This window comes from Neolamprologus brichardi, chromosome 22 (assembly GCF_056152115.1).
Source record: "Neolamprologus brichardi isolate AB-2024 chromosome 22, ASM5615211v1, whole genome shotgun sequence".
NCBI classification, from domain to species: Eukaryota; Metazoa; Chordata; class Actinopteri; order Cichliformes; family Cichlidae; genus Neolamprologus; species Neolamprologus brichardi.
The window spans coordinates 26,538,808-26,550,926 of record NC_142124.1 but is presented as its reverse complement, the minus strand read 5'-3'; the positions used below and the strand labels follow the sequence as shown (position 1 = coordinate 26,550,926).

Genomic DNA, 12,119 nt, shown 5'->3' with positions numbered 1-12,119 from the left:
TTGAGGTAAGGATTAAGAGGATGAGGTTGAAATGAGGAAGGAAAGAGAGAAGTGGTGGAGAAGGAAAAAGACCTAAAGAGAAAGAGATGATGAAAATATACACGCACAAATGTTAAAGGGTCATACAGAGTTTTAAAGCGTTATTTGTGATCTTTAAATTAAAAGTAACTTATTGCATAGTACTTGTGTGGCTGGTGTCTAGTTACATAAAACGTGATTAGATGGAAATGCTAAGTCTCATCCACTGTTTTTATGAGGGTGGTGAACAATTTGTTGGAAGACATAATTATACACTAATCATTGTATATTTCTGAGTACAACATTTTTTTTTCTACGAAATAAGCAAATCTTGTAAGCAATGCAAAAATGTTACATTTATTAAGAGAGATGCTTTTTGTCCACAAAGACTGTTCCTGAATGTGATGGAAATCACAAAAAATAAACCCTTATTACTGTCAATGGCTGCTTATGTCAATATTATACTTAAACAAATAAACAACAAATGTGAAAACACATGATCTTATTCTTAGCTAGGATTATGCAGGAACTCCAGCGGAAAAAGAAAGAGAGGAAAGACTGTCAAAAATAATGCACGCTCTGACTCCCTCATGTGGCCATACTCTCAGTGACAAACAAAACATCCTGTTTTTGTTCCACTTCATAATCTTTATTGGTTTAAAAAAAGACACATCTGATATCAGAGATTAGTTCCTGATACAACATATTTCTGCTGAAAAAAAAAAGGAAAAACAAAGAGAAACACCCAAACATTCGATCTGCTACAGCTATAACGTGTCATTAGCAACAAAATGCAAAAGGCTTCACCAGACAATTCAACCCTTTCAGTAAAGTAAGAAGTATAGTTTGATAGATGTAGTCAGCAATTCATTACTTCACCTAGATGTTGGTCTTGTTGGTTCAAACCAGAACAAGTTTCCCATCATTCCATTCTAACCATGCTGGGGTTGGGCACTACAAAAACCTCAAGTATTCTGGAAGATTTAACAGAATGACTACAAAAAAAACTTTATTCTTTACACATGTAAGTAAAACAGATTGTGGGTGACACATTGCAGAATACGTGAACTAGTTTACCATTTGTATTAAGTTACTACAGTTATGTTCCTTAACAACTGTAACCATAAACTGATAATGCTAAAGGGCAAAAAAAAAAAAAAGGACTCAGTGACTCAGCTGGGAAAATCCCCGTCAGGACACGAGGGTAAATACAGCAAGTACATTTGTTGTCATGAAAACACACCTTCACTTCATGAGTCAGCTTGAGATAAACGTCGCTAATAAGTTACGGCACACGATACAACCTACAGTGTAGCTGCAGATCACGCTGGCTCACATAATATTTGAGAATTGAAAGCAAACGGTAAAACAGTCACAATCAAAATGTATCCAGCACACAGTTAAGATACGAGCTTAAGAGTTATCAGCTTTGTATGAACTTCATGTTTTGAAACAAATAATAAACTGATTTGAAAAAACAAACACATTCCATGTTGTCTGAATATTAACTAATGATATGAAATATTTAAAAAAACAACACCTGAAGGCTTTTTTTTTTTTTTTTGCAGCCTCAACTTGTATTTCCAATTGGACGTAACGAAACAATACAATTACAATGAAAACTCTACTTTTCCTCTACATAGAAAGTATGCAGTGACACCAACCAGGTGCTTCACTTAGAAAATTATTCAAATTCTGGAAACTATCAGAACTTTATGTAGACTCATTAACTATATATTTGCGACATTAAAGCAAACACATACTCATCAAATCAACAATAATGAAGGCATCTGAAATGTGCAAAACAACAGAAACAACACCAACGACAAACTTTAAATCTAAGAGTAAAATCAGAGCAAGCTCCTAGGATCCTAACTCCTTCAAGGACGAGGGGACGGTTATACAACATGTATGATACAACACCTAAGAGCTGCTGATGACGTCTGCCTGCAGGGCAAGCTCCCCATTAAGCAATCCTTCAAACACAAACATAACATTTATGAACCAGAAATATCTACACACAGAGCCCTGAGTTCACTGAAGTCCTTCAGACAATGTGAAATTTCACATTTTCCTTTTGCCACAGCAAAGCCACGGTCTCTGCAAACAGCTTGGCTCAGCCGGGCACTCGTGTGCAAGTAGGGTCTCCTTTCGACGTCCCATATGTCACCTTTCGGACACAGTTTGACAAATAAAGAAAAATGTGGTGAGTGAATCATGTTCTCACATAGGTGCGGATCAGCGGGACACCTGAAGAATTTGTCTCTGTGTGTGAAGTGGAGTATGATGTCGGGGAACTAGAAGTGTGACCTGCAAGAACACAGAACAGAAAGAAAAGCTATCATGAGCATGAACATGCAAACGTGGCAGACTCATTTTACTTCCTTGCATATCATACAGACAATACACATGTTTGTGTGGCAGTAAGAGTAAAGTCACCAAAACTGATACTTTCAATACCGATCCAAGCAAAAATGGCAACGACACAACAGTACTTGTTTTTTGACACACAAGAGTAAAGTTCGCTGTGTGGTTTCCTGTTGTGTTTGTTTTGCTTCACATACAAATGGAAGAGGATGCACTTAAACCAGTGTACGGGTTATGCAAAACACAAACCTGACTATGGCTTCGTACTGTTCCACTCATCTACAGGCAGCACTCACACTGCAGGGAAGGACACAATCAAATAACAACACTGGAAACCACCAGTGCTACCCTTCAGCCTCCTAGTAGACATACCAATTTCAAAATACTACGTCACTTTGTTTGTGAGTTATTGCATTCGCAAGGTTTTCAGAAAATTGGACCTCCGACCTTGAACTCAAGGTTGCTGAGATTCAAACTCGTCCTGGATTTTTAGTAGATGGTATCAATTTTAAAAGCCTAGGTAACTTGCTTTGTGACGTATTGCATTCACAAGATTTTCAGAATATTTTATCTTTGTCCTTGAGGTTGAGGTCAGTGAGATTCAAACTCATCCAAGATTTTTAGTAGATGCACCTATTGTATCAATTTGAAGGTCCTACATTGCTTGTTTTCAGGTTATTGCATTCACAAACGTAGGTGTCCACGCCACCTGCTCACCCAGAGCGGTGCCTTTCACAGGTTAAAGACCACTTGCTGTTAAAGGTCTTAATAACTGCTTAGTTTTGTTGATTGTTGTTAGTTCCTTTTCTCATTTCTCAGATCAGGTGTGAATCACCATCTACTTAGAAACATGAGTTCTTGGTGTCAAAAGGCCCGTGTTCATTTTATGGCTATAGAAATCTCTAAAATTTCACAGAAGTCATATTTTCAATAAACTACTCTGCTACTCTTGGTGTCGTGGTGTAAGCTTTCTACACAGGAGTGGAAATATATGTATGTGAATGTTTCAAGATCTCAGCAAGTGCTACTACTGCTTAGTTCCACATGTGACGGTGTTGGACCCTTCCATGGTTCTGTCACCTGTACATTGTAACGCACTTTTGTTAAAATTTTGTTGAAATTTTTAGATGGATGGTCCATTAAAAAATTCGACCATGGTTCAGGGGTTTGGGAAGCTCATCTTGTAACCGGAAGGTTGCCGGTTCGATCCCCAGCTATGTCTGTCCTGGTTGTTGTGTTCTTGGGCACTTCACCTACCGCCTACTGGTGATGGCCAGAGGGGCCGATGGCGCGATATGGCAGCCGCGCTTCGGTCAGTCTGCCCCAGGGCAGCTGTGGCTACAACCACCAGTGTGTGAATGTGAGAGTGAATGAAAAGCGCTATATAAATGCAATCCATTATTATTATTAAATGTGAACCTTTTTCAAATGTTCTTGAATTGTGTTTCTTACCTACTTAATACTTGTATGTATATTTCTTTATATAAAAGATGAAAATTTCTTGCTATTGTTATACAGATAAGCATAACTTCATGATATGTTTTGTAGTTTTGCTTCCGGCTCAAACAACCAAGATATGATTGAAGTGCAAACTTTCAGTTTTAATTCAAAAGGTTTAACAGAAGTGCTGAATTAACAGTTCAGAAATTACAGCCATTTTTATAGGACCTCATTTTTAGAAGCATGAAAATAACTAGACAATTGACTAATAGTCAGTTTCATTGTCATGTGAAGCCCGTTTTCTTGTTGTTTCATGACCAATCACACAGATAAAAGACTGGACCTTTTCACTGGATCTGTCAATATGACATCCAAAGAGCTTCGGAAGACCACAGAATATATGTGATTTCAGAACAAGTAACCAAGTCAAAAACACTCAAGGTCTTACAAACGAAAGATGTCTTCATGAATGGAAATGCAGATAATTTACAATAAGGTGCAAACCACTGGTTACATTCAAGAACAGAAGTGCTAATTAGACATTAAAAACCTAATAAAAATAAAAAAAGGACAGACGAAACCAAGATTAACTTGCACCAGAATGATGAGGAAAGTATTAAAAAGGAGAGAAATGACTCATGATCTAGTGATCCAAGGCATACCACATTATCTAACATTGTGGAGGCAACATTTTGCCATTGGCATGAATGGCTGCCAGTGGAACCAGAGTTTATTGATGATGCGAGTACTGATAGAAGTAGCAGGACGGATTCTTAATTGTACAGGGCTATACTCTTAGCTCAGATTCAAATTCTGCAAAACATACACACACTCTGTGTTGCTTAATAAACTTTATTTAAATGTTTCAGATGAAGCCAGCTAAAAGATCGAAAAAAACCAAAAACAAGACATCATGCCACAATCTGAAGTTACTTTAAGAACAGATAAGAAGCACAGTCATGGACATTTATCATCTATCAGTCTGGAAAGGGTGACAAAGACATTTTTAAGACTTTGATACTCCAATAAGTTCTACAAAAGGAGAAAAATTGCAAAAGTGGTGATCCTTCCCAGGAGTGGCCAGCCAATCAAAATTACTCCAAGATTGCACTGATGACTCACAAAAGAAAAAAGTTTAAAAAACTGAAAGTCAGTGTTCATGATTCCACAATAAAAAAAGAGAAAGGACATCAAGTTTTGGTCTGCAGACTGAAAAGAACACAAAGGCTTGCTTCACATTTACTAAAAAAATATCCTGATGATCCCTAAGACCACCACCAGGCCCTGGCTAGGTGGTGGAATCGAACTCAGGCCCTTCTTGCTGTGAGGCAACAGTGCTAATAACCGTGCTACATTTAAACCAAAATCTGTTAAAACCAGCGCCGCTCAACAAAAAGTAGACCATGACTACAGAAGAGCCGTGCAACATATCATGATCATACCCTTATTTAAAGTCAAAATATATTTTTGTGCAATTTTTCCAACATTACTATTATTAAGAATTAATTTGTAAAACACAATGGAGGCTCTGTCATGGTATGGGACTGCATTTAAGCCTGTGGTGCTAAGAATTGTATCAAAATTGTAGGAATTATGAACACTTAAAAGTATCTAAGATACCGCCATGTAAAACCATCTGAAAATCATCTAACAGGCAATGACTTTATTTATTTTTTAGCACACCAACAATCACAAATTCACTGCTAATGCAGTAAAAGCATTAATGGAGTCACTGTCAGTCATGGATTGGCCTCCTCAGAATTCAACATTATTAAAGCAGCGTGAGATCAAGTTGATAAGAAAAAATTGAATAAAAGGCAGCAAACATCCAAATATGAGCTTTGGAATGTTTTTCAAGAATCCTGTAGATTAAAAATGACAAGAACAGAGTTTAGGCTGTTTTAAAGAATAAAGATAGTCATTCCAAACTTGTTAGAAGTGTACACTCTGCTTTTGCTTTCCATATGGTATTTGCATTTACCCATGTTTCAATAAATCGCTGCACCTATTTTCCTCAAAAATATAAAGAAATATGAGAAAAGCTAAAGCAGTGCTACACAGTACTGCAGTTCAGATTTTAATTATTTTTAACTGTGTTTTAATTGTTTTTAAATATTTTTTTGTAAGTATAAGTGACATGACGCATCATAAACCGCTTTTCGGGGCATTCATACGGTAATTTTAAATCCCATACATCAAACAGGAACTTTTGGCTGCAACGAACCAAGTTGGTTGAAATGTTTGTTGTGAGTTTACCATGATTATCAGTTAGTTATTTGTTATTAGTTATTAGCTAGTTATTTGAATTAAAGGAAACCACTTTTGCCATTTATCTCCATTCACTCCAATCAGTTCATAGTGGATAGTCTGAGCCAATAGCGTGAACCCCTTGCTGGTAAACTGTGGTCATTTTGGGCAAAAGATTATTAGAACTCTTTAGGATCCATATTATTTTATGTTCTCATCACACTCATTGCTGATGCCAGCAAATTTGCCACTCTGGCTAGAGCTACAAAAAACAAACAAGCATAGGTGGAGTAATGTTTATCAATGGCAGCCATCTGGAAAAGTCTCCAACAGCCCAGCACCAAACACAAACAGTTCCACAATATGTAGTACAGCGGCTATATTTTCAAGGATACAAATATGCAATAAGCTCACTCTCAAAGATGGAAAGAATGGTAAGAAAGAGAAGACAGGAGAGGAATATAAGGGAACATTTTCAAAGTGCTCAGTGACATCTAATAAATCTGAAATTTAATGTTTAGGTACGGTTCTGAAGTATGCTGGAGTTTTAAAATTAGATACATGATGTATAGCTGTAGCATACATTTTTATTATAAGGCCGGATGAAAATATAGACCGTTCAGTACAGTTCAGTGCAGGCTAAAGTAGCTAGTTTGCAGTGTTGTGGTAAAGTTTACAGTAATGCATGTTGTACTGGTACAGGGCAAGCTATGGTTTTGATGGTCAATGTTACACCAAGCAAAGGGAAACTGTGCTTATCTCTTTAAGCTTATCTGTGCGATTATGTTACTGAATTCAGTTAACACTACAGAGAGCAATAAAGCTTACAGCACAGCTCAGGTGATCACAGCCTGTATGCAAAAAGAACAAATCTACTGTAGCTTACAAAACAAATTTTTACAGGTCTTCTTTCTAGTGAATTCCCCCCATGCTTCATTTTTACACTGTACCCCGCACGTAGAATCTCACATTAACCCATGAATAAAGCAATTAGTACAACTTTGATACAATTTAGGATGTTTTATTTAGCTATTGACTATGTGCACGTTAGCATATGCTACTTCCGGTGAAGAAACTCCTGTGGGGAGCTTTGTTTCCGGTGTCCTATTCACGCCTGGTTTACGGTCCAAAACAAGTTAAGCAAATGAATGAGGCGATTTACATTTCTATAGATGTCTTGGGCATTTATCCAATATATCTGTAAATGATATTCATCGACTTGTCGATATTTTTCCCCGCGCCTCAGAGCAAAAGAGAAAATGGATTCAAATGTTATATTTCTCAGCTGTCCCTCGTTTATCGCGGGTGTTATGTTCTAAAAATAACCAGCGATAGGTGAAATCAAGTAGCCAATTTTATTTTTTGACGGTGCAAAACATTTTGTGGACATCGTGGACATACAGTACTGCACTTCAGAGTCACACTGCTAGGATCGATGCAGCGATTTTGTACTGTACAGGAGAGACGTCACGGAGGAGATCGTCTGCAGCGATCAGGATGCAGGACACAATGTGACGTAAAAAAAATAAGCATGTAAACTTGCACTAAAAAATCTGCGAAACAGCGAGGTGAAAGGTGAACCGCGTTATAGCGAGGCACCACTGTAATTTTGAAGGTAAGTCACAACATACCCTTCATAAATACTAATGTATAGAAACCCTTACCAGCAATCATTAATTTTTTGTGTGGCTTTTTTCACGGTTTGTTAACATGCTGTGTAGGTGTGTACTTGACTAGCTGATCTCGACATAACGGGGGAAACATCTGGTTTGACTATTCTTCACCTGTAGTTTGAATGCTGAACATTTGCCTGTTTAAATCATAAGACCAGTCACTATACAGAGATGTGCTTCTGAATGTGGATGATGTGTCTTCTGCATGCAGTTCTGCTTGTATTGAGTGATGTAAACAACTGATCGATCTAAACTCTTTAAACGTCAAAATTGATCATTAGATTTTTTATGACACAACAGTGGTGAGTGTTCCCACCTTCTCCTCTTTGTAACTTAACGCGATCTTTCCGTATTCGAGTTTTGGACATGATTTTGGAGAATATCTTCGCAGTAGCGATTGACCGCAAAGTAAAGCTACCGGAAATGTACAACCCTACATCCGGTCTCAAACCAGGAAGTTAGCATTTTCTCGTGCACAGGGTCAATTGTAATTCCCACTGATTCCCTTTTATTTGATTTGTGATAACAAACTTAATTACATATGAATTAGACCATGAAAAAAAGAGAATGAAAGGAAACAAAGGTATGAGAAAATGTCAATCTTAGTTTTGCCCATTGCTAAATGCTTTCAGAAACCCCCCCCAAAAAACAACGTATTCCTTAGTCTTTGTAAACATTTAACTTAGTGCTAACCTATTTCTAAACAAATCTTTTCTATTGCCTCAACTCAGTTAATGACAAAAACACATAATTGTGAAAGCCAGATCATGAAAAACATTGATTAGTCAAAAATCACAAATGTTAGCTTTCTTTTTTTTTTGGTTATCTAAATAATCCAACCACACTGCCAGTGTAATTTATGTTTGGTAGCTTGAAGTTTGATATGATTTCTTTTTAAATTTTCTTCAGTCATAAAGTGCACAGATGAACTGTTAGTGTAAAGCAGTGGTTCTCAAACCTGTTCTGGCATGTCCTGCTTCAAAACGCTCATGCCCCAAAAATATTTTTTATGAATCATTAACAATTAAAACGGTTCAAAATAATTTGGAAAATCACTTAAATACTGACGTAATTTCACTTCATACTGTTTACCTAGTTGTCAGTGCCCCACCTGCAGGGGCTCCACGCTCACTGAAACTGAGTGAAGCAACTCAATAGAAATGACGCAACTGCTCCAAAAGCTACTTTTTGACTGGTGCAAAACAGCAGATGTCTGTTCCTGACTTACTGAGAGATGAAACTGCACAGCTGCTCACACATATGTGACAAAGTGTGACTGTAACATTCACTGATGCACATTATTTTTTAATCCATAAAGGCTCTAAAACAGAAAAGTTATAGAAAGTATAAATGTAAAGAAAACTTGAATGATTGAATTGAATCCTGTGCCCCTCCCACATCCTACTTCTAGTATATAGTAAGTAGTACATAGAAGAGCCTTAGCAGGCCTCATATATGTAACCTCATGGTGACTGAAGCATCTATAATCAGTCTTGATAATGAATAAACCACTCAGAATGTTATGTAACACCATGACTGCAATGTCTCTCAGCAGAGTGGCGGATTTTACTTGCAGTTTCTATTTACTGGCACTGAATGGCTTATATCGTCTATTGTACAGTGGAGCTAGTCTAATAAATTGACTTTATCAGAATAGCTCGTTTAGGACAGACTTTCAACAAAGCAGAATAGTGCAGATTTCTTACCTCCATTGTTCCTCCAAATCTCCCTGGCACACTGATCAGAGGAGGTCAAATCTGATATTTGGATATTGGGATTTGACTTGTAGTCATCTTAGGTAAACAGAGAAAAATGAGATTGTTACTTGATGGCACTGAAGCATTTCCTAGATGCCGGCAGGAACTCTGATATTTCTGTAGTAAAGGAGTCGGTCAGGACTTACTGTTGTTGCTCACTGAAAAGGACTCGCTCTCCCTCATCGTCTCGTTTCCGCTGTCCGACAGTGTCCTCTCATTCCTGGAGATGTGCGGCCTCTTCTTCGTACTCTTGCGAGTGCTAATGCGGATGATTCCACGCACTAGGCGACACTCGGCCTCCTGCTCATCCATTTTATGCTCCTCAGCCAGTGAGTTGATGAGCTGGTTGATGGCCTTGCTCTTTTTCAGGAACACCGAGTCTGAGGTGCACCGGGCCAGTTCTTCAATCTGATATTCAGAGTAAAGCTCCAGCAGCTTCTTAGTAATCAGGGAGTCCACATTCTCCTCCCCATCCTCCCAGTCATCAATCCTTATAGACTCATGCAGCGACTGGTGGCTCGGCAGTGTCTGAACACCAGGAGGTGGCACGTATGGCAAAGTGGGAGGATTGGTTTTAGCACCTAAATACTCTATTGTGCTGTCCACTTTGACTCCAGCAATGTGGAGATCCTCCAACCAGGGTTCTTCTGCAGTGTACTCTTCTTTGTTGTCTCTTGAGTTCATAGCTTGGAGACTCAACCTCTCTGGTTCATCTGGTGAACTCTCCTTTGGTGCCAGGCATGGAGCGAGGATGGAGTTCTGGCAGACCCTGTACAGGCCGCAAGTGAGTATGCTACATATAAAAGTCCTACAGCTTCTTGGAGAAGCGCATGGATTGCAGGTTTGGGTTGCAGTGGATGGCTCAGCTGAGCCAGGAATGAAGCCAATGGTCTCATACTGTCTGCCATTAGCATCCTTCAGGTCAGCTTTGTGGACTCCTTTCGGCTCTGGGTTTTGTGCTCTGTCTTCAACTGGGTCCACACAACGTTCTTCATAGGACGACCCCTGGCTGTTGCTCCGGCTGGACCGAAGCCTGTGGCCTGCGCCACGTCCTGGACCATGCGTAAGGCTGCTGGAGGTGCCAGCAGACATGATTGACTGCATCAGAAAATCCAAGAACAAAAATGAGAAAAACATTGAGGTCATCTGAGGTTCAATTAAATGATGAGACAGGGTTGAAATAGTACAGCTAAACAAAACGCTTCTCATAAATCCACATTGTCAAGCAGGAAATAAGTGTGCTCCTAAGCACCTGAGGGCATTTCTCTTCAAAACAATCGTGAAACTAATATCCGCAGGTGGCAGGTAATGCAGCCCAACAGGTTTTACGGAGTATGTGTACACACAGTCAAACACAATTACCCGTTCTTATATCAAATATACTGCATGATGTCATGGAGATCACAAAATACTCATTGGAACTCCAATGAGTACACTTTCCTGGTGATTCACACATATATTCATTTCAGAATTATATAGTTTTATTTCCTTTTACTCATTAAGAACACATAACAATGATGAAGGCTACTTTGTGGATATGGATATGGATCATTAAAATTAATTTAACGACAAGTGTGGCTATTTCGCCAGTCATTAAAACAACCTGAGTAAAGACGAATGAATGCCGAATTTTAAAAAAAAAGTGTAATTATAAATTATAATTATTTTACATTTGTATTTATTTATTACATGAATCTTATTAGAAAACGACAATGAACTCCCAATGAAGCAATTCTTCAGCAGTGTTTGGCAACCTGTGTTGTGACGATATACGTCTGGACATTTATCAACAGTATGACTTAGCTTTTAAAAAAACAAGTCAAACGGGACTATAGTGTTGCGGTTTTGTCTTTATCTAATCACAAACTCGATTTGACGGTAACTTTAGGAACATATGAGCTCGAATTTCGTCTCAAATACAAATATTATTTTCACTTTCATGGCGACTTGTCATTGCGGCAGTTTCCTCCATTTGAGGACTTTCTCACCTAACATTACTCACAGTTTACACGGTGCGTCCACCGGCCGTCTCCCGAATTAATGCCTGATTCTCCACTTTATGGTTCGCATTTATTTATTGTAATCCATTTCGAACGTTTTGTGTATGAATTTCGCCCCAAAACGCCAGTTTCAACAAAGTTTTCGACCAAATCTGTGTACCTGAGCGTCAAGGTAGAAGAGGCGTACCAGGTAGCTACAGCCAGAGGTTGGCCTTCCGGTTGTAAGTGACTCACAAAATAAAATGTACATCAAATTGCCAATGTAATTTTGTATCTTGCACGATAATAGCGCATCACGGGCGTCTTAACTTTTCTCAGGAAGGCAATGATAAAAAAAACCAACAACAGTTAAAACACAGTTATACCCAGGCTACCATTATAAAAGGTAATTCTTACACTTTTATTTTTTTAACACATTTCCGGTGGTTATTGTCCTTTTCTGTGAACCAGCGTCAAGTCACCTACACTGGTCATTGAATTACCGGATATTCCACATGAAAATATACTGATTTTTTTTTTTTTTTACATATATTTGAGAGAACAATTTAGTAACAACAGTGCGAGTAAATAAAGTACATCTTTAACCAATATTTTTGTATAACTTTTATTATTATGGT

The 12,119-nt window shown here is 38.2% G+C and overlaps 1 protein-coding gene across 2 annotated transcripts; it reads right to left on the bottom strand.

The window, feature by feature from the left end:
• Positions 1-656: 656 nt before the first annotated feature.
• Positions 657-11,700, bottom strand: kdf1b (keratinocyte differentiation factor 1b). Of its 2 annotated transcripts, none has more exons than XM_035909682.2 (4): positions 11,663-11,700; positions 9,649-10,600; positions 9,452-9,538; positions 657-2,328 (listed from the first exon to the last, which is right to left on the bottom strand). In XM_035909682.2, the coding sequence occupies exons 2-4, from the start codon at positions 10,592-10,594 to the stop codon at positions 2,234-2,236; spliced, it is 1,128 nt and encodes a 375-aa protein (XP_035765575.2). In that variant the 5' UTR covers positions 10,595-10,600; positions 11,663-11,700; the 3' UTR covers positions 657-2,233. The 2 variants fall into 2 exon arrangements, with proteins under 2 accessions (XP_035765575.2, XP_006795316.2); XM_006795253.3 differs by having other exon boundaries at positions 11,505-11,680.
• Between the last annotated feature and the right edge of the window lie 419 nt (positions 11,701-12,119).

Coding starts and splice junctions, on each gene's coding strand:
- kdf1b (XM_035909682.2), bottom strand. CDS start 10,594: ATGTCTGCTGGCACCTCCAGCAGCCTTACGCATGGTCCAGGACGTGGC. Junction 9,539..9,648: donor CTTTTCAGTGAGCAACAACA/GTAAGTCCTGAC, acceptor TGTTTACCTAAG/ATGACTACAAGTCAAATCCC. Junction 2,329..9,451: donor GATTTGGAGGAACAATGGAG/GTAAGAAATCTG, acceptor GTGTTCTTGCAG/GTCACACTTCTAGTTCCCCG.